This window comes from Amphibalanus amphitrite, unplaced genomic scaffold (assembly GCF_019059575.1).
Source record: "Amphibalanus amphitrite isolate SeventyFive unplaced genomic scaffold, NRLGWU_Aamphi_draft 000102F_arrow, whole genome shotgun sequence".
NCBI classification, from domain to species: domain Eukaryota; kingdom Metazoa; phylum Arthropoda; class Thecostraca; order Balanomorpha; family Balanidae; genus Amphibalanus; species Amphibalanus amphitrite.
The window spans coordinates 629,651-651,223 of NW_024881597.1; the positions used below are offsets into that span (position 1 = coordinate 629,651).

General features: G+C 50.3%; 1 protein-coding gene across 6 annotated transcripts; it reads right to left on the minus strand.

The window, feature by feature from the left end:
* Positions 1 to 1,063: 1,063 nt before the first annotated feature.
* LOC122380618 (nicastrin-like) lies at positions 1,064 to 21,232 on the minus strand. 6 transcript variants are annotated; one of them, XM_043363942.1, is made up of 14 exons: positions 21,207 to 21,232; positions 18,899 to 19,062; positions 18,403 to 18,501; positions 17,864 to 18,034; positions 16,814 to 16,915; positions 11,589 to 11,737; positions 10,744 to 11,145; positions 8,658 to 8,894; positions 7,852 to 8,030; positions 7,136 to 7,298; positions 6,610 to 6,744; positions 5,860 to 6,100; positions 5,369 to 5,564; positions 1,064 to 2,896 (listed from the first exon to the last, which is right to left on the minus strand). In XM_043363942.1, exons 2-14 carry the CDS (start codon positions 18,942 to 18,944, stop codon positions 2,827 to 2,829), a joined length of 2,190 nt encoding a protein of 729 aa, XP_043219877.1. In that variant the 5' UTR covers positions 18,945 to 19,062; positions 21,207 to 21,232; the 3' UTR covers positions 1,064 to 2,826. The 6 variants fall into 6 exon arrangements, with proteins under 6 accessions (XP_043219877.1, XP_043219880.1, XP_043219878.1 ...); XM_043363945.1 differs by having other exon boundaries at positions 1,064 to 2,946; positions 21,207 to 21,231; XM_043363943.1 differs by lacking the exon at positions 21,207 to 21,232 and adding an exon at positions 21,157 to 21,193.
* Between the last annotated feature and the right edge of the window lie 341 nt (positions 21,233 to 21,573).

Below are 21,573 nucleotides of genomic sequence, written 5' to 3' on the forward strand. Positions count from 1 at the left end.
TCGGTTTTAAACGAATCGTCCAATATACCAACGATATCATCAGCAAATCCATTCGAAATCATAACGAAGAATTTCAAACGGGACGGCTGAGCAATGCAAAGACCGACATTCCCTGGAAAGGTATGCAGCTACTGTCCAATAACGTGGAACCGCTGTCGCCCCGGCCGGACATCATTCTCAACCGTCGGCCATTGGGCACGAGAGGCCAAAGCGCGGCCAAGCGGAGCAATTCAGCCCTCGGCCCCGGGCCGGCCGGTCCGACGGGCGACAGTAATTTGAGATCATCGGTCGGCACGTGTCCACGCGGAGAGATCGGTGCAGCGACAGACGAGACTTCAAGGAACAGACAGACGAGACGATACGGCGGTCACACATCAATGACAGAAGAAACGTCACGGACCATCCCTACAGGAAACATAGGAAGCACGAAGGAAATTGATAGGAATGCGCGTTTTACTGCTAGTTAATTGCTGTCGTCGTCATTATCGTCTTAGTTTAGTTGTTATGCCCGTTTTAGCTTATATGCATATGGAAAAAGTCAACATCAAAAGTGTCAACATCATGTCACACATCAAAGACAGACAAGACGTCACAGACCATACAGAACGGACCGTCGAAAATGGGTGGTCAAATGTGACCCATAGGCCTTATGACCCGTCCAAATCCAAAGAGGTCATACCCCACCAAAAGCTCAAATATTCCATTGCAACATATTCCAACCGTTATTGTTATAAGTCAGAACAAACAGACAACGAAGCGTTTGCCGACGGCTATCCTTCAACGATGCGCTCGATGATTCGGTGATGGTGGTTTGGGTTTTAAGGACGCCCGGACTGCGGTGTTCATCGGCTAAGGATCGACTCCAATCGATGATGTGGTATCCAAGAACCGAGCACGACCGACCTTTTCTGATGTAGACGCGACAGTAGTCGTAATTAGCAATAGGTACCACGATAGTTCTTCCAGCAATAGATACAAATATCATACATATTCGCAAGAACGACGCGTGAGCTGTTGGTTACCCGCAGTTACCCATTTCCGACCAACGCCAGGAACACCAAAATTAAAAGAAGCAAGCCGTATATTGTGAGGTCATTGACAAAAGAATACATGAGTTGAAGCATCCCTAGAATAAGCACGATTAACACTCATCACACACCTCATCGGTCAATGGATTACACAAGATAATAAATTATACTAGATAACGTTAGCGGTACATAAACGGGCACCCGTCGAGATCGGGAAGGGACACGCATGTCGGGATATTCCAACACAGGATCACCACATCAATACACATCCTGCCCGCGATCGTAGCGCCCGTTGAACATATGTGATTAACTTGGACGACAGCAACAAAAAACATATGAACAGTGATTGGTGAGGGTACACATTCATTAATACGTGGATCGGAATGTCTGCATCAGAAGTACACTAGTGGTACGCATTGGTATCGATTAGTTGTACATTCCGCAACATCGCGGACATCAAGGCGTCTGGTCGGTCTGTGTGAGCAGAACACAGCCCGTGCTCTTCGTCAATAGTCCGTGGTGTTCGTCCATAACCCGTGGTCTGTCCCAGTCTTTTGTTTGCCTCCACAGTCCGTGTTCTGCGCGAACAGCCTGTGATCTCCCCCAATTCGTGGTCTACCCCCACAGTCAGTATCCTGTCTCCACAGCCCTTGGTCTGTCTCCATTTCGTGATTTGCCCTACAGTCCGTAGTTTGCATCCACAGCTGTGAGGACAGACCATAGCTCATGGTCTGTCCTCACAGCACGTGGTGTACGTCCACAGCACGTGGTGTACGTCCACAGCACGTGGCGTACGTCCACAGTACGTGGTGTACGTCCACAGTACGTGGTCTACCCCTACAGTCCGTGGTCTGCGTACAGTCCGGCTGCTCGGCAAAGTCCTAGGTCTGCCCCACAGTCCGTAGTCTATCCCGCAGCTCGTGGTCTGTGGCCACCCCTGGTCTGTCGCTTTCAGTCAGTGGCCCATGACTCCCACAGTTCGTAATTCGAGCCTATAGTTCACGGTCTGTCCCCAGAGCCAGTGGTCTGCCTCCAAAGTTCGTGGTCTATCCCCACATTCCCCAGTCCCACAGCCCGTGACCTACCCCCACCGCCCGTACCCTACGTCAACAGTCCGTAGTTTGCGTCCACAGTCAGAGGTTTGCTCTTAATAATTGTCAGTCCCCACAGTCAGTGGCATACGCTTATAGCCCATGGTCTACCCCACAGTCCATGGTCTGCCCTCTCCCCCTCGGTTCGCAATCTAACCCACCGTCTGTAGTAATTTACGTCAACAGTCAGAGGTATGCCCTTAGTGGTCTGTTTCCACAGTCCACACTCCATGTCTGCCCCACAGCCCGCGGTCCACGCCCACAGTCGCCGAGTGGCTCGTCTGACATGGATTTCCCTGCCCTGGAGTCGCGCTCGAATGACTATCTCACTCATCCACGGGGTGGATCTCCAGCACCCGCGCCAATGACTCGATATCACAGGTGGGCTGGCGGCGACCGCTGGGGCTCTCCCTAAGCACGCACACAGACGGCTAACCGCACACACAGGCGGCTCGCGGCTCGCGGCCATAGACGGCTCGCGGTCGCAACTCACCCACGCCGCCACCGCACACAGTCGCACCCGCTCACCGCAAACCAGGTACTCGGCACAGCTGGGCCAGCTCCCGGGCCGACGGACAGACGCCGAGACCGGCGCACCACGGCCGCTCGAGTCCCTAGAGTTCCGCCCGCCAGCGCCGACCGCACCGCACCCGCCGGCGGCGCCACGTGGCCGCGTGTCCCGTGCGGCGCACGTGGCGGAGGCCCGTTCACGTGGCGACGGGCTCTGTCAGAGAGCCGTACTGGCCACCCGCGCCGGCCGAGCGCAGCGGTCGTAATCTGCCAACAGTACCTGGTTTGCGTCGCGTTCCTAGCTCTGTATCTCGTACCTGGAAACGGGCCGGCGTCAGTGGCGGCGGGATTGGGACGCGGGATGGTCGTGGTAGTTACGTTATTTACCGGCTGTTTTTACATTTACATATATGCATACATTTCCTTCAAACATCTCTATTTGGGAGTGAGGTCGTTAATAGCATCACACAATGTAAATCAGCCTTTGTTTTGTTTGCTGTGACTAAAAATATTCTCACCCAAATCTAACATACCGTTTCACACTTATCACGCCCTAGTCACACTCAATACAAGTTAAAGCCATATTGTGGTCTTTTAAACAAAGTAGCAGTGATTATCAAAATTAACCGCTACCAGCGATTGCTAGAGCTCCAACTAACGCACTACATCAGAGCGACCCCATCTCACGACGAAAGTAGGCACGGAGAGCTGAAGCACGCAGCGAAATTTATGTCACGTCTTTAGAGCGTCGGCCAAAGGTAATTTCCTATTCTACTTTAGACCATCTCCCCTTCAATTTGGTGAACCGTTTGTAGCGATGCTGATCTCGAGCCCACAAGAGCGGCCCGGGCCAAATTCCATCCGAATAGTTGATCACGCATCTAAATGAGATCAGCGTAGATGAGCCCGAACCCTTGTCGGCCGCTGCATAAATGATGGTTTGCTGAAAGGATACGCCGCCAGGCGCGGCGCCATAAGACGATGAAAGTAGTTGACATCATTGTGGATGTGCTTGCCGGCTGAATGAATTATGGATGCTGTGACAATGCCACTTTGACTAGGCATTAACAGCGTTGGAACCATATGTTCAAGGCGGTATTTACATACACGAGCGAACGAGGCGCACTAAAGGCTAAACTCGGGACTAGTGCTGTGCAAAAGTCAACTCGATGAATCAAAAGTAGGACTTAATTGACATCGGACGGAATTAAAGCACCGTTATGTCGGATACTAACTTTACCATTTCCCATCAGTTATCACCTACGCATTTGTGGGCGACTATGTATGGTGGAAATCGATCGACTTGAGCGCGGCGTAGCTACAGCAATAGCTATTCGCTCATACGTGACTCGGCTCTGACGCTAACTCACAGAAGCCAACGGGCATCCCTGTCCCAGATGTGGGCGGAGACCGGAACGAATAAACCGCTTATAGCTAGCGGTACCAACACGAAAGTTAACCTATATAAAATTATAGAAGACAATAATTATGATAAATCAAAATAAGTAAATCAAATAAAAGCAAGCAAAAAGCGTATAAGAAAACAACTGAACGTGGGAAAGGGGAATGCCACTGACACTAGCACCGCAACCAAGCAGAGATATACAAACAAACATAGGAAATACAACCGAAAAAATACAACACAATAAACGAAAAAGAAGAATGACAAAATTGAGGAAAACAAATTCATAAATTCCCAACTTACTGACGTAGGAAAAGTGATATTGGTCAAATTCATTTAAATGACGATGGGCAACAGACACTGACGAAAGCTGTAGAACTGTTATGCACGAAAATCGCTCTACAATACAAGAGGAAAATAATCAAGTAGTTCTTGGTAATAACTCAAAATGAATGCAAGGCTATGAACTATAACTACAATCCTTAGTGGTTGTAAAACAAGTCTAAAAACAAAGTACGCATCCAGAAGGTTTAAACATGCAGCTACAAACAGGCAGGCGACTTCACAAAACAGGAAGAGAGTCAGACGAAAGACTCTCTGACGAAACCCGACGCAGCCTGACGGCACAGCCACCAGGCATGCGATATTCATCACTGTCATGCGTGCTTGTTTGGACGTCACAACCTCTTCCGCGTGCCCTCACAATTTTACATTACTAGCACAGGCAAAAGGCGGCCGCAGTGTCACGCATTACCCCAGTCGCAGACGCACATGCTATTACATCCGCTCGTCCACACACACGCAGGCACAGCCCAGCCATGCCCGACCCTGTGCGCCTTATCATCGGCACCTTTCAGTCGCCAGTTGGTGGTACGGCATGCCACGTACGATCAGGGCTCACTAAGGTTGGTTCGTAAGCATCAACGCACCAGCGTCCCATCCCAGCCACGAGTGCAGTTCTCGACGGCTTCACGGTCAGTGTCAAAGTCACCGCTAATGCCGAACTACAGCCAGGTTGGTGAGAGCCACAGCCAAACCAGCGCCGAGCCAGCGCCATGCCAACTGACCAGCCCCGAGCCATGAACAGCCACGGCCGAGCGAGCGCCTTGACTAGCCCGAGCGGGCCGCGAGCCGAGCAGCACCCAGCGCCGAGCAGCAACCGACATACAGCCCGACATACAGCCTGTTCGCACCGTCTGCTCGGTACAATCAGTGCAATCGGCATGTCTCTGCATTACCCGGCAAGGGCAATACAGAGACATACCCAGTGTCGGGCGAGCGCCCCGGCCAGCGCCGGCGCCAGCTGTCTCACCCGTCTGCCGGCGCCGCGGGCTCACCTGGGCGACTCGAACAGCAGGTGGCCGCGCCGCTCTGCCAGCAGCACCAGACCGATGGCTAGCAGTGTCACCGTCAGACCCAGCAGCAGGTGCAGCAGCTCGTGGCCCAGAGACGGCATCAGGAAGATGCGCAGCTCGAAGCCGATCCACTGCGACTCGGCCCAGGTCGGGTGGTCGCCGGACGACCAGTCGTAGTCTGACGGAAGGCGAGGGTAGGTCAGAACACAGGCCAGCAGCAGGGCAGGCCGGACGACAGGCCCCTGGGCACTGACAGGATGCTTAACAGAAGTTTGTTCGGCGGGGCAACTAGGTAGACATTGGATAGCTGATGGTGTAAAACACGCTCGGACATATCGCGATTCACACCATCCATCCACCGTCTTCCCAGCTATCTACTCAGATATCTTTTTTAACCCAACTGACAGGGTATCTCCGCACTAACCAGGTATCTCGCCGCACTCACCAAGCATCTCTCCGTAGTCCGTACTCACCATCCATCTCGAAGGCAGGACTGACGGCGCTGGAGAGCTCCACCAGAGACCGCGTGCAGTATCCGCTCAGTGTGCCGTTTTCCAGCTGTCTGATCAGCCAGCGGTGTGAGTAGATCCGATCCGTGTCGTTACGGCACTTGTCAGCGTTTGTCACGTTCGCCAGCGTCTCGCCCGTCCAGCGCGACAGCACGTTGTGGGTCAGCCGCATCAGGTACGAGTGCATCGTCGCCTGGCCTGCCACCTGGTGGAAGAGGAGAGAGTTGCAAAGTGGTAGGGAGGCCCCGGCCGGGTGGCGAGAGGCGAAGAACAGTGAGCGTGGGAGGGCAACGGAGGGCCATATTGTCTATTGATGCCTTCCAAGGTTAGATGCAGACACGTGGGCAGAATATAGGGGCGTAGAGCATTGAGGTGAAGTCAGAAAGCTTACCCAGAAACAACCGTGCCAATGAATGGAAACAGGCTTTTAGGTCAATGCACCTAACCCGTCCCACACATTAATGATTCAGTTTCGATGAATCCTCGGCTCTAGCTGGATGGAGGGGTAGCAACAACAACATAATTCACTTTAAGAGTCCGGGCAGGTATACATAAAGGCCTCAGTCTTCAACGACAAAGCCTAAATTTATTGCTTATCCATTATTGACCATTGAGGTCACCAGTCGAGAGCCGTAATTGACCGTTGCGCCTCTCGGTATTCTAGCACAAGCCAGATGAGCATCCAGCGGCGACACACCACCATCCCATACGTACCGACACATAGGTGGGCAGCGGCCTGTTCTTCTGCCAGAGCCTGGTGAGGGTTTTGTCGCTCATCTCCGAATCCATGGCGTCTCTGAAGAGGGAGCAGTTGGCACGCACCAGGTAACACTCCAGCAGGTCGGCCACCTGTCGGGGGGAAGAGGGGGTAGTCACTAGTCAGACGCAGATAGGTGCTACGACAGGGATGCAAAACAGACAGACGGACAAAACAAGTCGGACGAATAGATTAAAGTCAGGGACGCACAGACAGATGAAGGTTAGAGACGCGAAAAAAAATCGATTGTAGTGCCCTCAAAAGCCGACTTAATTTATTTTCCTTACTTGCTCGTTTTCCTTTCCATATCTGCAACTCCCCTCCAAAGCTAGACTTGTGAGCTTCTCCTCTCCATGCCTCCCTTTCTCACACCCGCTCTCTCCTCGCATCCCTACACCCCATTTCGCCCTCCCACTCGGGCTCCCCTCTCTCTCCCTCTCAATGCTGTTCCCAGTAGCAATTCCCTCCCCTCCGCCGCCTCACCCATTTTTTATCCACAGTGACGTCGGGCGCCGTCTGCCCGGTGGCCAGGCCGTAGGCAGCGCTCGCCACCACCTGGGCCAGCCGGGACAGCCGGTCGGCCAGCTCCGTCAAGTCGCCACCGGTCGACACTGTCGAGCGTACGTCGTACACGCTGTGGAAGAAACTGACGAGCGGGGGGAGGGGGGAGAAGTTAGTGGTGTAGACATCAGAGGCCGAGGGGGAGGGATGCTGAATCTATCGGATAGCCAATGATATCTAAGCAGGACAGAGCTATAATTGTTGAGAGCTCTACGGCGTATGTTGCTCATATGACAGTGACTGCCTTGTTCGGACAAGTGACAAATTTGTATTGCTTTATAATCGGCATTATTAGACAACATTTTAACCCATTTTTTCATTGAAAACATCATGTCTCTAGAATAAAATTGTATCGCTGAACATCAATAGGATCCTGTTTCTGTTAGTAGCTTGATCCAGCTGCCAATCAATATCAAATTTATGCAAAGTTCTCGGTGCAATCACTTTGGCGCCGAACACTTTTCTTCCCACAGGACTGTGCCCCCATGGTATTTGCGGAAATTGTTAGCAATAGTTCACCTCACTAAACTAGTACATTGCTGAGTGATTTAGATTGCTGTTAACTTTCCTACAGTACTCAGTGCTGCCACTGGCTTGCTCCGAGACGGCGGCGTGTAATCCAGCCCGTCTGCCGTTACCTGTTAGTGTAGCTCTGGTTGTGGTCGGTCACCACCAGACCCGGCACGGTGTCGTTTCCCCTCAGCAGCGCGTGCAGAGAGGAGGGCGGCAGCGGTGTGCCCGGCGCCGGCTCTGCCAGCGGCACGTTGTACCGGCCCGGGTCGGCGTAGGTACGCAGACCGTCCATCAGCTCTCGGACCTGGGTGGAGGCGGTCGGATGGTCAGAGCAGCTGAGCAACCCTGATGATGATGGTGATTTGGTGTTCTAGGGCGCACCAACAACGAGGCTATATGGCGAACATAACCAACCATTCTTCTTCAAAGTCGGGGGTTAAAAATCACCTGAAGCCCGGAGGCCGTGATGAACGAAAAAAGGCGAGAGGAATCAAGCAAAGGGGAATCGTCGCAAAGAAGAGTTCTCAAGAAGAGCTGGGGGCCACGCAAGCCCAAGAACCGCAATCGCTCAACGTCCAGTCTCGGACACTCGACCAAGACGTGTCGACTGAGCGACCCTGACCAGTGGATACCGTCACACTACAGGGGCGGTCAGACGAGCCATTCTGATCGACGAGTTACAAGGCAGAGCTTATTAGACAGAACACATGGTACTTACACAGCACAGAACACAGCACAAGTCACACATTCATCGATGTTATGTTATGACCGGTGGTGATTTTCTTGCAAGCCCCAGCAATCAACTCCACAATAGAACTTTCGTCAAAGCAAATCAGCGCCCCAGTGGAGTCAGGACACATGCGTCGGAGTTTTATGCTCTCAGGCAGCTTCCCTGTCAGGAGTCCCACTCCAGTCATTCCTCACGGCTTACCTTGCTGTCCACCTGCGGGTTCTTGCGGCGAGTAACAGGATCCGAGTGTAGAAAGAGCGGAGTCCCTCGCGCTAACTGGTTCAGCTCCAGGTAGTAGCTGACGTTCGATAGTCGCATTGGCGATGGACGTCGCTTCGAGCCAGCCTTCTCATCGTCAGGGACCACGGCCTGCGGCGGGAACTTGCCCAGCGACATGTCGTACACCATTCGGTCCGAGCCGATGTAGTCGAAACTCTCCTGGAAAACGGGAGGGGAAGGTGACACAGAGCAGGGGAGAGCAGTGGCGAAACTTGAGAGCTTCTGATGATCGGTATTACAAGAAGTGTGCCAGTGGTGATGGAAGACTGGAGTCAATCGACGTGTATTGTGGAACATATGAAGCATGGTTATTGGACACAAATTATGCCAATTAAAATACGTCACTAGTGGCAGTAAAATGAAGTACCGGCTCTGCTTCCTTGTATCTAATTTCATTCACGATCCAACCCGAGCACAAATGAAATAGCTAATCATTACGAGCGAGCGAGCGCAGCGAGCGAAGTGAGTCTTTTCAATGACACGGGAAAATCTCAGTATGAGCGGCCCGGCCCAGCACGGCCTGTAACGCTTTTGAGAGGCTTATATCGACACCTTTTTTTTTAAACCCCACATCTGCTCTCCCGTGAATTTCCGGGAGGCACGAAAGATCTCCTTTTAAAAGTGTCCAATCGTCCCATCCTGATCAAATATGTGTGTTCGTAGGCCTGTTCTGGTATTGCTTTATCTGCCAAGACAGACAAACTTGAGAAAAATCGAGTGATTGTACCTTTTATGAAGGTCTCTAACCAACTTGTCTGAAATTCACTGGAGAACAAATGTGGGGTTAAAAAAAGGTGTCGATATCTCAGCAACCGCTGGACCGATTTGCCTGCGGTCTTTTTTGTTGGGTAGCCCCATCCCTTCTACCCCGTAATTGACTACTTTTGATACATCTCAGTGACCGTCGTGGCATGCGCCACGTGAAAAGTCAAGGGTGTTCAAGCTGTTTTGCAAAAGTAGTGATTTTGAGAGGCTCATATCTCAGCAGCCGCTTGGGCGATTGGCTTGCGGTAATTTTTGTAGGGTAGCAGCATCCCTTCTACCAAAAATAGGATACTCTCGATGCATGTGGGTCAACCCCAGTGCACGTGCAAAGTACAACAATATGAGGTGTCAAATTTGTTCCCATTTTAATAACTCGGTAATTACTGGGGCGATTTCGCTGAAACTTGGCATACAGGTAGGCACCCACCAGACAATGCATTCCCATGTGTTGCGGTTAAGGTGCTACTGCACTTGCGCACGTGCAGGGGGCGCTTCCAGATCTCGAGAACGGCTGGGCCGATTGAGCTCAAATTTGGTACACGGTTGGGGACCAGTTAGCAGGGTGCCGTGCAAAAGTCAGTTTGGACCCCGTTTGCACGTGCGCACGTGCAGAATGCCGCTTCCAGATCTCAGGAACGGCTGGGCCGATTGCGTTCAAATTTGGTACACCGCTAGCGACCGGTTAGAAGGGTGCTTTGCGCAAGCCCGTTGGAAGTACCCTCTCGCCCTTCCGCACGTGCAGGGCTCACTATCTCGCTCGCTCGTTCTTCGCCCAAAAGGCGTTTTACTGGTGTATTAATCTCAGGTCCAAATGTCTAACACATCACAAAAGCAACAGCGAAAAGCATACATCAACGCAGTGTCCCAAAATTGAGTTTTGTCTTGGGTGTCAGAGGGGAAAATTACCCACCAAAAAGAGGGGAGAGAGTGGAAAACTGCTGATTCGATTAGATCAAAAAGGAGTGAGAAATGACAAAAAGCATGCATTTTATTCTAGGGTGTAGAATGTTTGATGCTAACTGGGCATCCACACAGCTCTTTCTATAGGTAAAAAATCTATGTTTTCTTGGTTGGGACTTGGGAGTGGAAAATTGTTCTTAAAAATGGTGGTGAGAGTGGAAAATGAATTTCATTTGGATGTCGTTTCCCACCCAAATAGACAAATTTTGGGACATTGCATCAACGGACACATCTCCATCAAGGGACACATCTCCTATCTCTCCCAGCCGTTGGGGAAACTCACCCCGCTGAAGAGCATGAACATGACGTTGGTGTTGGTATTCTGAGGCGGGGCGAGGTCGGCCATGGCTCGTGCGGCCGCCATCAGGGCGACCATTCCCACCACGGCTGAGTCAGCGCCGGGCGCCAGCCGGTCGAACATGGTGGCCCCATCCGTACGCGCCGCTACCAGCACCGTCTCAGCAGCCGGCGCCGGTGCCGCAGCCGGCGGCAGCCAAGTGCTGAACAGGTTGGTGGAGCCCATAGGCGAGCAGAACGCGCCTGTCTGTGTGGCCAGCAGGTTCTGTCTCTGCGAGCGTCGCCAGCAGATCTCGGAGTTACCGGCAGCTGACATGAAGGTCTTCATCTGGGCGGCGCAGCGCGGCCACGGCCCCTCCGCGCCGGCCGAGTTGTACTGATGGTGGCACTGCGGTGGGGCGGGGGAGATGGTCAGAGTGAGGGGGCGGGATAGTACCGGGCTATTGCACAGAAACGACAGCCGGTCGGCGAGGTGGCAGCTCACAATGCACAGAAATGAGAAGAACCAAACAAAATGGTAGAAAACCTGCCCCGAGGCCCATCATCACACATAACATAATTCCTCAGAAAATTGAATTCCCTTCCCCAGCAAATTCAAATCAGGAACAGCATGAGCACCAAACATTCTACCAGTTAACCCTATCCCTTCCGGTCACAGCAAACCAGAAACAATACACAGACCAGACTCTGATCTGTCCGACCGTCACCTACCAAGGCGTCAGGTCACCGTATCCCTTCTGAGGCGCTCAGTAACACATCCAGTGCCCCCCCCCCCCCCAGCACGTAAAAACACACTCTGTCCCTCCCGTTGCGTCGCCCCTGGCCTCTCACGTTCACAAGGTCATCGATCTGCGTCTGGTTCTTCAGCAGGATGATGGGGAAGCTCCAGCTACGTTTGAACATGCCGGTGCCGGCCGGGTTCCAAGGCGTCTTCGGACAATAACGGAACTCGGCCGAAGCGGGGTCGGACCGGTAAAAACCTGGTGAAACAGAGACGATATTCACAACGGAGTCAGCCAAGGGTTCCAGCATGCCTAGCGACATATGCTTACGAATGAACAAAAACTAAAATGCAGACTTATCAGCAAATAAAGCATGCAAGCTCAAAATAATCTGATTGACCAACAGCCTCGCAAAAATACGAAGAAAAATGGCTTGTCTTTGGTCGCCGACTTATGTTTTCTCAAACAATGTTACGAGGAAAGGGGTAGGGCTATTTGATGTCTCCTTTATATGCAATGTGTAGCGTTCCAAAGAACTCAGATGGCTTCTGTTCTTCGCTGCTAAGGTGGCAGACAGCATGACAAGGTGGCATCCCAAGTGACTCATCAGATCCATATCCCGGCTCTCAGTGGATATCGGAATTCAGAGCTGCGGCCGCTCTTAGCACGGTGGCCGGAGTCACTGCGTGTGGCGACCCTCGCCCCTCCCCCTATTTCTGACGTCCCCAGCCGCGCATCACAGCCGAGGGAAAGGTGCTGCACTCCGCAGAGATGTGTTATCCATACAAAATACCCCGTCCGGTAGGTATGCAGTTGGCATTGAGAGCTGCGGTCCGCCAGGAGTGATTGTGAAAAAAAGCGCTGCAGGGCAGGCTGCAAGCGGTCGAGTCCCGCAACATGCACAATATCTTCCGGTTTGTGAGCAATGTTCAATACAAGGTGCCTTTTAAATAGGCAACTGTCATTCAGAAAATGCTGACATTACGTTATTGTGACCCAAACTAAAATAAAACAGGCTTACATGTCAATAAATCAGCATTTAGCCTGCTTCGCTGTACGACTAAGCTTTCTGTCATAGGCATTGTGAGAAGTGATGCTAAGACCGCCTGACCCATAGTGGTTACTCAAAGCAGATGCATTTGGGGCCAGGAGCAAGTAATCCCAAATGAAAACATAAACTTTACAAATGTTGGACGACATATTATTCGCATTTTGCTTCGCATGCCACGAGAGTACTTATTTTCGCAGCAGAAAGTTTTAGCAGGTGCAGTGAGACACGCAGCCTGTTTGGCTATCCCGCCACGGCCAGTGACCCCTCCCCTCCCCCGCACCGGCCTTGGTCTCCGGCCGGGGGCTGTGTGGGAGAGAGAACCGGCTGGCTGGGGATGGGGAGCCCGCCCCTCTGCACTGGGAGACCCCGCCTCCCTGCACTGAGAGAGGTGCAGGGGAGCAGCAGGGAGGGGAGAGGGGGGAGAGGAGAGAGTGGCCAACAGCACCGGTCAGCCGCTCCTCCGCCGGCCACTCTGGCAGTCAGACGTAACCCGCCGCCGCAGTCGCCGTCTCCCAGCACAGTCCTGTCACCATGAGGGTCCTGCTCGCCGTGGTTATTGTTCTGCAGGTGAGTAGTGGCCCGAGATATCCGGCTCGCAATGCAGGGGCATTAGGTTTTGAGGACTAATCACTGACTTGTGTATGTACAGCGGAAGATAGAGTATGATACTGTGCCTGTGATAGATGATAGGTGCGATTAGGGATAGGTGATCCATGATAGTGGCTATATGCACGTAGATATTGATCTTTGTGTGTTTAGAGCAACGAAGCGTACGTCATAACAAGCCATTAGCTACATGTCTTGAAGAGAAAATCATAACGATTCTTACGTCAACCAAGCATTACATAACACTTATCCTCATCGCATATTTTTGGGTGAGACTGTAACTAACTATAATGGTCACGACAAAAATAACAGCCACTTTTATCTTGAATTGGTTCGCATCTTCGACGTTTCGCTAACGCATTAGCTGCCGATCACCTTTATGACTTACGTTTTATTAGGAAACCCTACAGGGATTAAAACAGAATAAAGATTAAAAGGCCCCATAACGCGGAACACTTTTAGCCAAATACGCCACCGAGGCACTGCCCAGCGCCCAGACGCCCAGGTCCTAGTTAAAGCACAAGTCTGATTGTGCAAAACATTAAACCATCACATGCTAATTGCTATGTCGACACAGCAAACAGCGACTGCCTTTACCATATCCCGACCGTCCCGAACCGGCCCAACACTCTCCCGAAGCGTTCGTGTGGCGATAGGCTATCCGCCGGGGCTACAGCTGACTGGTTTATATCGACACTTTGCGCAACCCAAGGCCGCTGGCTGCATTAGTGATGCGGCACATGTACCGACTCCGCGTGTCACAGACGTTTGACAAGATATAGTACCGGGCGGTACAAGTCACCAACGTTTGAGTCACTGACAAGGAGACGCCAGTGCATGGCAATTATTGGCAGATACGCGACAGCTTGAGGCCAAAAGTCATCCTGATGCATCGTAATTCTTGCACTCCATTCAATCATTTACGGTCAAACATTTTCGGCACACAGGTGTGCTTCTAGCCCAGCTAAAAGTAAAGCTGGTGTCCCGTATTTCTGACGCAAAAATGGTCGGGACGAAACTCCGCAGCATATTGCTTGGCTTAAACAATGTCTCGCCATTCTTTCCTGTTATCACTTTGCTTTTTGCCGATATCAGCCGTGTTTCATTCAGCGCCACTGTACTTAAACGTGATGATCAATTAACTTCAGTATACCTGGTGAACTGATGTACATAGATCAGTGCAGCATCTCCTCATGTTGCAGGGAGCACATCACCGTATTCTAACCAGCATCTCCCGTCTTCAGCTACGGTGTTTCAGGCCCCGTATTTCAGCCCTCCGTCTTTCAGCCACCGTGTTTCAGTCGCCGTGTTTCAAACCCACCGCTGTGTTTCAGCTGCTGTCGCTGGCGCTGTCGGCCCCGCGGTACTACATCACGGTGGCGTCCGGCCTGCCGCCGCCCGCCGAACAGCGCAGCCGCTCCTCCCTAGACGCCAACTCGGGATTCGTCATCACCGTGATCCAGCCGGGCGGAGGGGTGCAGCCGCAGCAGCCGGTGACACGGGACGCTCCGGACGCCTGAGAGGGGACAGGACCGGCCGACCGACACCGCCGGGTTCCGCGACACAAAGACTGACCAACAACACAGCAGAGTACAGCGACAAACAGTCGAGCCGGGTTAAGGAGCGACTGTGGAACGAACAAAGCCACATCACGGAGCGAGCCGAGTCACGGAGCGACTAGCATGAACCGAGCCGCGTGATGGACTGAGCCGCATCACGGAGCCGTGTACTAACAGATCACTTGTAGAGGGCGAAGATGACGTCCTGACTCATGACTGATGCAGCTAATTGAGAAAATGTGTGACATGTGTAATTGCATTGACGTGTATTGCGAGGTTTCTTAGTGGAATTAGTGACAAGGGTAGCATTAATACTTTTGCTCTTCGAGTACAGCACAATACTTGTAGTTCAGAGTGTATTGGCAGTTGGCAATGACTAGCCAGCCTGAATCATCTCCGTTCATGGTTGTATTTATCCCTCTCTCGGAGATGTGATACCCATAATCGTTTCATTCATGAATCCACTGGCGCTTTTTCAAGAATATGCATGGTCATGGCCCAAAGAAACTTACCTTTGCGTATGCAGTTTCTCACCATTATGCCCCAAAATATACAGATGCCATGCATGACCATTAACAAATATAAATTTACATGAACACGGTCCCTGTCGCCTCACTGACGCCGACGTTGCCCACCATAACGAATAAACTTGCGTGAAACCATGCATTTGTGCTCACTTTGGTGGTTCAGATTTCAATGGATCAAGCAAAGACATAATGACGTTAAATACATTTTTGACGAAAAACATCAGGCGAAGCTTCTGCTATCGTAGGAGATAAATGATCGCTTGGCCTGATCGAATCTGCACCGTTTAACTGCAATATCGCTATGGCGAAATTAACATCCTGATATTTTTGAGTTCGGCCTTCCACGAGTGTCTCGTTCTTATGTCTCGGGAGGGGATAGAATCATGTCAGTGTGACATCAGATAGGGAGGGAGATGGCCGACAGTGTATCTACAGAATGATGTTCCACTTTTCACAGGCAATTATTGCCTGGAGTGGTAGGCTGTGGCGCATCACACGGGCCGAGTTCACAAATTATAGCTTTGTCCCAATGCTCACAATCGACACGCTTAATTGCGTGATAAACGGCGCAACTTAGCACTCCCGTTAACCCGGCAGTTGCTGGGGTATTTCGCCACCCACCGTTTGCTGGGGGGGGGGGGGGCGTTAAACGCCCCCAGCCGATAACTCGAGAACCAATAGGCGCAGCGAAACGCACGAGGCGGCAAACGAAAGAGCGCGACGAGACGCTTCAGATGAGTACTTTATTGTTGAATTTTGAGGTCACAGGTCGGGTCAAGGTCAGGTCAAACACCTGAAATCGGGCTTTCAGTAGCATGGACTTCAGGACTTCGCAATGGGCGCCTCTCGCCATATACTCTGTCAAAACGGTGCACAATCCATCTTATAAGGCCTACAAGAGTGTCAGCTCCATGTAGGGGTCAGTCAAGCATAGGTCAGGGTCAAGGTCAGGTCAACTGGATAGGCACATATCCCCGAAAATCAAAACTGATATTCGCAGCCTGTGACACATGTTTTATAGGTGATTTGGGGCGTAGAACACGATGGGGACATTTATTTTATCATATGTGTACGTGTTTGGCTCAAAAAGTTCAATTTAAGAAATTCATGTATCATGGTCGTGAAGTAGTCACGAAAAATTGTCAAGATTCAGTTCAAGATTATGGAAAATGCGGAACCATAATCAATAATCGAAGATAGCCATTTGATTGATCATGGTATTGGCAGTCTAATGGCGTTTACAGCATGTCTGTATGTCTATTCTGTGATTTTATATGATTTTTTGAACATATGCCGTTTTTGGTCGAAAACTCAGAAATCATGACGTCACTAAAACCTCGATATCTCAAAAATTTTCCGACCGATTTTTTTGAAAGTTTGTCACAATAAACTTCAATCAATTCCCTACAGGTACCCAAAATTTGGCGCGCCTGCGGCGCGCCGTTTTTATGCTATGGCCCGGCGAAAAAAGTGGGGGCGTTTAACGCCCCCCCCCCCCCAGCAACTCGCGGGTTAACTGATAGCTTCTGAGGAGTGGAACATAATTCTGTAGTCGACTATACAGTGAAAGTGTGCGACGATCGGTACTCACTGGACCAGCGGTTCGGGCAGCTGTCATCCTCAGAGTACTGAAAGGCCTCGTCCGGGCCCCAGTCCTCGTCGGGTAGCATCAGAATCACGCCCTTCACGTCACCTGACAACAAACACATCACGGCGTCAGTACGTCAATTCACGACAGCGGGGAGGGGTGAGTAGTACAGACAGATTCGACACGGTGAAATGTTAGGAATACTACCGAGCCGATGTCATTCACCAACAAATCAAAAGCCCCAGTTCCCGTACCAACAAGTCAAAAGCCTTAATGCCCGTACCCACGGCGGCCGTTAGGGCGGACGGAAATCACTAATTACGACCGGCCTCTGGAGTCTGGGACTGACCCCAGTAGCTTGGAGTTGAGTCGGGCCCGGTGCTTGCCCTCCATACAGTCCGCCCTGAACTCAGCCCAGTTAGAGTCGGTCCCCGGCACCCACCCTTGTAAACGTCTGCGCCCGAGCTCACCACAGTGTGGGTGAATCGTGGACTGAACCCACCCCGAGTTTCTGAGTCAACTCTGGTCGGGGTAGCCCCTCCCGTCTATACTCTATCTGCACCCCACCTCACTGGTCTGTGTGGTCTGCGCTCTATCCCGTAGCCATCCTGGGCCTCGTTTCATAAAGCGAGTCCGTAACCTACATCAGTTTTTGGTCTTGAATTGCAAGTGCATGTGAAGCGATGACGATAGTTTCAATCGTTAAATTTATTTATCTTGTAAGCAAGAACAGAAGGGAGAGGGGGAAATAACTAATCGCTTCACATGCGCTTGCAATACAAGACCAGAGACCGTGGTAACTTACGGACTCGCTTTATGAAACGAGGCCCTGGTCTAGGCTCGGTCCATCCCGTGCCCAGTGCCCACCCTACTCGACTGGTCGTGGTCGGCCACGTAACCCGAACCCATCCTGGTCTGGGCTCAGTCCTTCCTGTACCCACCATGGTCTGTGCTCTGCGCTACCCTGTGCCTACCTCGGCTGCGGTCTCCCCGCAGCCTCCATCCGGCCCTGTCCGGGGTCATCTAGCACCCACCCTGCTACCCTGAACTCACCCTGATCGGGGTCGGCCGTCATCCTCTCCAGTCGCTGCAGTGTGTCCACGGTGAACCATTGGCGCGGCACCACGGCCACCACCGACTGCCGCTCGCCAGAGGTCGTCAGCCGCGTCAGGTCGGCACTCGAGTTCACCACTCGCAGTAGGCCCACGTTGCCGGTGAAGTCGGCTGGAGTGCAGAGTAAGAGGAGTCAGTTATAGGCAATGAAGGGGCGCAGAGTGGTGTAGGACTACATGAGTGAAAGACGTAGTCATGCGATCAAAGCAGACGAAGGCACGGATCAAATCTTTGTTCGATCGTCCACAATCCACATGGTATAGGTTGAACAACCCGCCTTTTAAGGTCCATCTCAGTACAAATTGACAATGTGACAGGAAGCAAATTTGAGACAAATAGACAATGTAGCATTACTGCACCAAAAGCATAGAAGTTTTATAGCAAGCCTATTGAGAAGCAAGAACTTATCTAGCCTCCCGTCTACCCTAACCCAAGTTCATCAGTGGTTAGATGTGACAAAATGAAAGAAACAGAGTTACCTCTGCAGCCAAATTCATGTGTTCCATTCAAAATCTTGAAGCAGCTGTACGTTGCATCCAGATCCTGGTAAATGGACTCCCAGATTCGGTTGGCTGTTGCTGTAGCAAATAACATTTATCAATTATATTGCATGTCTAACTAATAAAATCATTATTTATTGTCTTTGGGCCGCTTCGGCATAGGTATTATTCTCATACCTAGCTAGACAGCAAAAACATGCAAATTGTCAAACACCATAGTTCCGAACATATCATTTCTCACGAGCAGTATCGACTCATCAGTGAATTTTAGGACTTAGGCTTATTCAAAGAAAATGAGAAATGGACAAGCATTCAAAATTCAGACGACAGGTACCAACGGTGGGAATCATCTCTTACAAAGTTGACTAGTGTGTCAGTGAACTTATTTTAAATGTTTGCCAGAAAAATGTTGGCAGAAAAAATAAGAAACATATCTACAGCAGCAAAAATGGATATTTTCAGAGTAGGTACCTACCTTCACTTGACAGTAGAAGAATTGTTGTCATCCATATCAGCCACATAGCAACCAATCTTCAATAAGGTTTCCTGGGACACAATCGCTGGCACTGGAGGTTCAACAACAGTTAGGCTATAAAAAAGATCTAATTGATCACCTGGACAAAGGACCAGTGAAGCTTCCTGAAAATAGGGGCATGCATAATTAGATACCTACTTAAGAGAACAGGTGATTCAATTCAACACATCCCTGCTTGTCCAGGGCAAGAAACAATGGTCAATGAGCATTGACTATAAGAAGTTATTTAAATCTACCACATTAGCAACCTGAACAAAACATATTGTACCTGGGATTGTGATGCCTAAGCTTTCCTATCAAGGCCTGCATGGTATTTCTGCATAGCCTGCATTATCTCAACATCTGTCACAGGTCCGCTGACTCTTAGCCCACAGACTGTAGCCATGCCTTGCCTTCAACCTGCAAGCCCAGTTCCCCAACCCACAGGTAAGGTTGCAGCATAAATGTGACATGGTAAGATTCACTAGCAAATAGGCATACTAAATAGTAAACTCCTGCTCAACTTGAGACTTTTCCCCATCTATTAACTTCTGCAAAAATGGTAGCTTATTAGGAATCATACCTTACAAATCCTCACCATTTAGATAAGAATATATCTTTTATTACAATTATGACTTAAGTCATAACTCAGAGGTTAACAAATCCAAAACTGAGCTGCAGAGCACAATGAAAACTGAAAACTGTAAGGCAGAGATAAATTAGCTCATACAACACATTTTATCAGATTATGTATCACAGATTCTTTAAAAAAAGTTTAGATGTTCATTGGATCACCAGCATCATCAGTTTAAGATGTCTTGACTATACTGCAAATCCGTACAGAAACCGGTAGTTGTTGCCTGTGCTACCTGTGGTGTTACTGTCATCAATGAACAGGGGAGTGATCCTGGTATTACAAATTTCAAAACAACTAAAAGTGTGATCATGGCACATCCACCTTGAATTGCTTGTTTAATGCATCATTCTCTGAATGTAGGTATGTGGTCTGTATTGTGCTCGTCCCTAACATCACCCTTGTGAATTGACATTGACATGCAATGGTGAAAAGCCAGCATGCTGTTGACTTATTGTTAATAAATGAGTCTGAATCTGAATCTGAATTGGCAGCAACCCTAATTGCAGGATAAGAAAATGGTTAAGGTATCATCCTGTAGTGTGGCGAATTCCACCAAGTGGAAAGTCCAATCCCCATCACCATGCCGCCTGCTTTTGCTACGTGGGCGCTGTCCCCAGGTCAACATTGCCAATTGTAACATTTAACGGCATCATTTTACTTCATTAAATAGCATGTTGAAAAATAGAGTAAAATAAGTGAGATGCTATGAAAGCAGCTACACCTATAATAAAACTAAAAAAAACTCAAAACATCTTCAATTTATTACGGAGCGAGCGAAGCGAGCGTAGTCTTTCCTTAGATTAACGGAAATTTCTGAGTATGAGCGGCCGGCCGGCCGGCCGGCCGTGGTCACGCTTTTGCGAGGCTTATATCTCAGCAACCACTTGACCGATTTACATGCGGTAATTTTTGTAGGGTAGCTTCATTCCTTCTACCAAGTATTGGACTATTCCCGATGCATGTGGGTGACCCCTTATGCACGTGCCACGTGCAAAACGAAGAGGTGTCAGTTTTGTAATTGTTGCAATATCTCGGTAACTACTTGGCCGATTGCGCTGAAAGTTGGCATGTAGGTAGGCACCCACTAGGCAATGCATATACATGTGCCAGAGTTGGGGTGCTGCTGCACGTGCGCACGTGCAGGGGTCGTTTCAAGATCTTGGGAACGGCTGGACCGATTGCGCTCAAATTTGGTACACGGTTAGGGACCGGTTAGTAGGGTGCCGTGCACAAGTCAGTTGGGACCCATTTTGCACGTGCGCACGTGCAGGGTGCCGCTTCCAGATCTCGAGAACGGCTGGGCCGATTGTGCCCAAATTTGGCACATCGCTACAGACCAGTTAATAGGGTGCCGTGCGCAAGTCAGTTGGAGGTACCCCCTCGCAATTTCGCACGTGCAAGGCCCACCCTCTCGCTCGCTCCGTTAGTCGCCCCAAAAGGCGTTATACTGGTTCGTAAATTTGTTGTCGCTGATGAGCAACTACCTAATTCCTTGAACTTAGCACAATTATAGTCCTAAAATATTTACATCTGAAAACGCAGATATGAATATGTCTATGATATCAATTGTTATTATCCGCACGGTATAATAAATAATAATTGAAATAATAATAGCCGACGCAACGCCTATACCGCTATCAACACACGAAAAATTACACGCGCCACTTTTGCCGCGATACCGTCATTTATTTTTCAAGATTATATCAAAAGACTACGGACTCTTATGATAAATTACTGACGTCATAAGTACTTCTGCTTTTCTAATGACGTCATTATGATGAAACGATGCATTAGATTAGATCTATTCGGAAGTTTCAAACATGCTCAACGCTAGATGACAAATGGAGTATATTCGTTGCGTTCGGATGAGGTCAACTTTAGGTGTTGACCTAGGGTCAAGGTCAGGCCAGAGCCCCCAGGTCACGAAGCTGGTCAAGGAGGTCATGTCGCATATCATTCGATTCGGCAAGACTTCCTGAGTCTATTGGTGGCGTTCCCG

What these genes read in the sequence shown, in the direction of transcription:
- LOC122380618 (XM_043363942.1), bottom strand. Translation starts at nt 18,944, where the DNA reads ATGTGGCTGATATGGATGACAACAATTCTTCTACTGTCAAGTGAAG. An exon ending in GACGGCCGACCCCGATCAGG is followed by an intron (nt 16,916 to 17,863) that starts GTGAGTTCAGGG and finishes GTTTGTTGTCAG; the next exon opens with GTGACGTGAAGGGCGTGATT. An exon ending in CTGCCCGAACCGCTGGTCCA is followed by an intron (nt 11,738 to 16,813) that starts GTGAGTACCGAT and finishes CTGTTTCACCAG; the next exon opens with GTTTTTACCGGTCCGACCCC.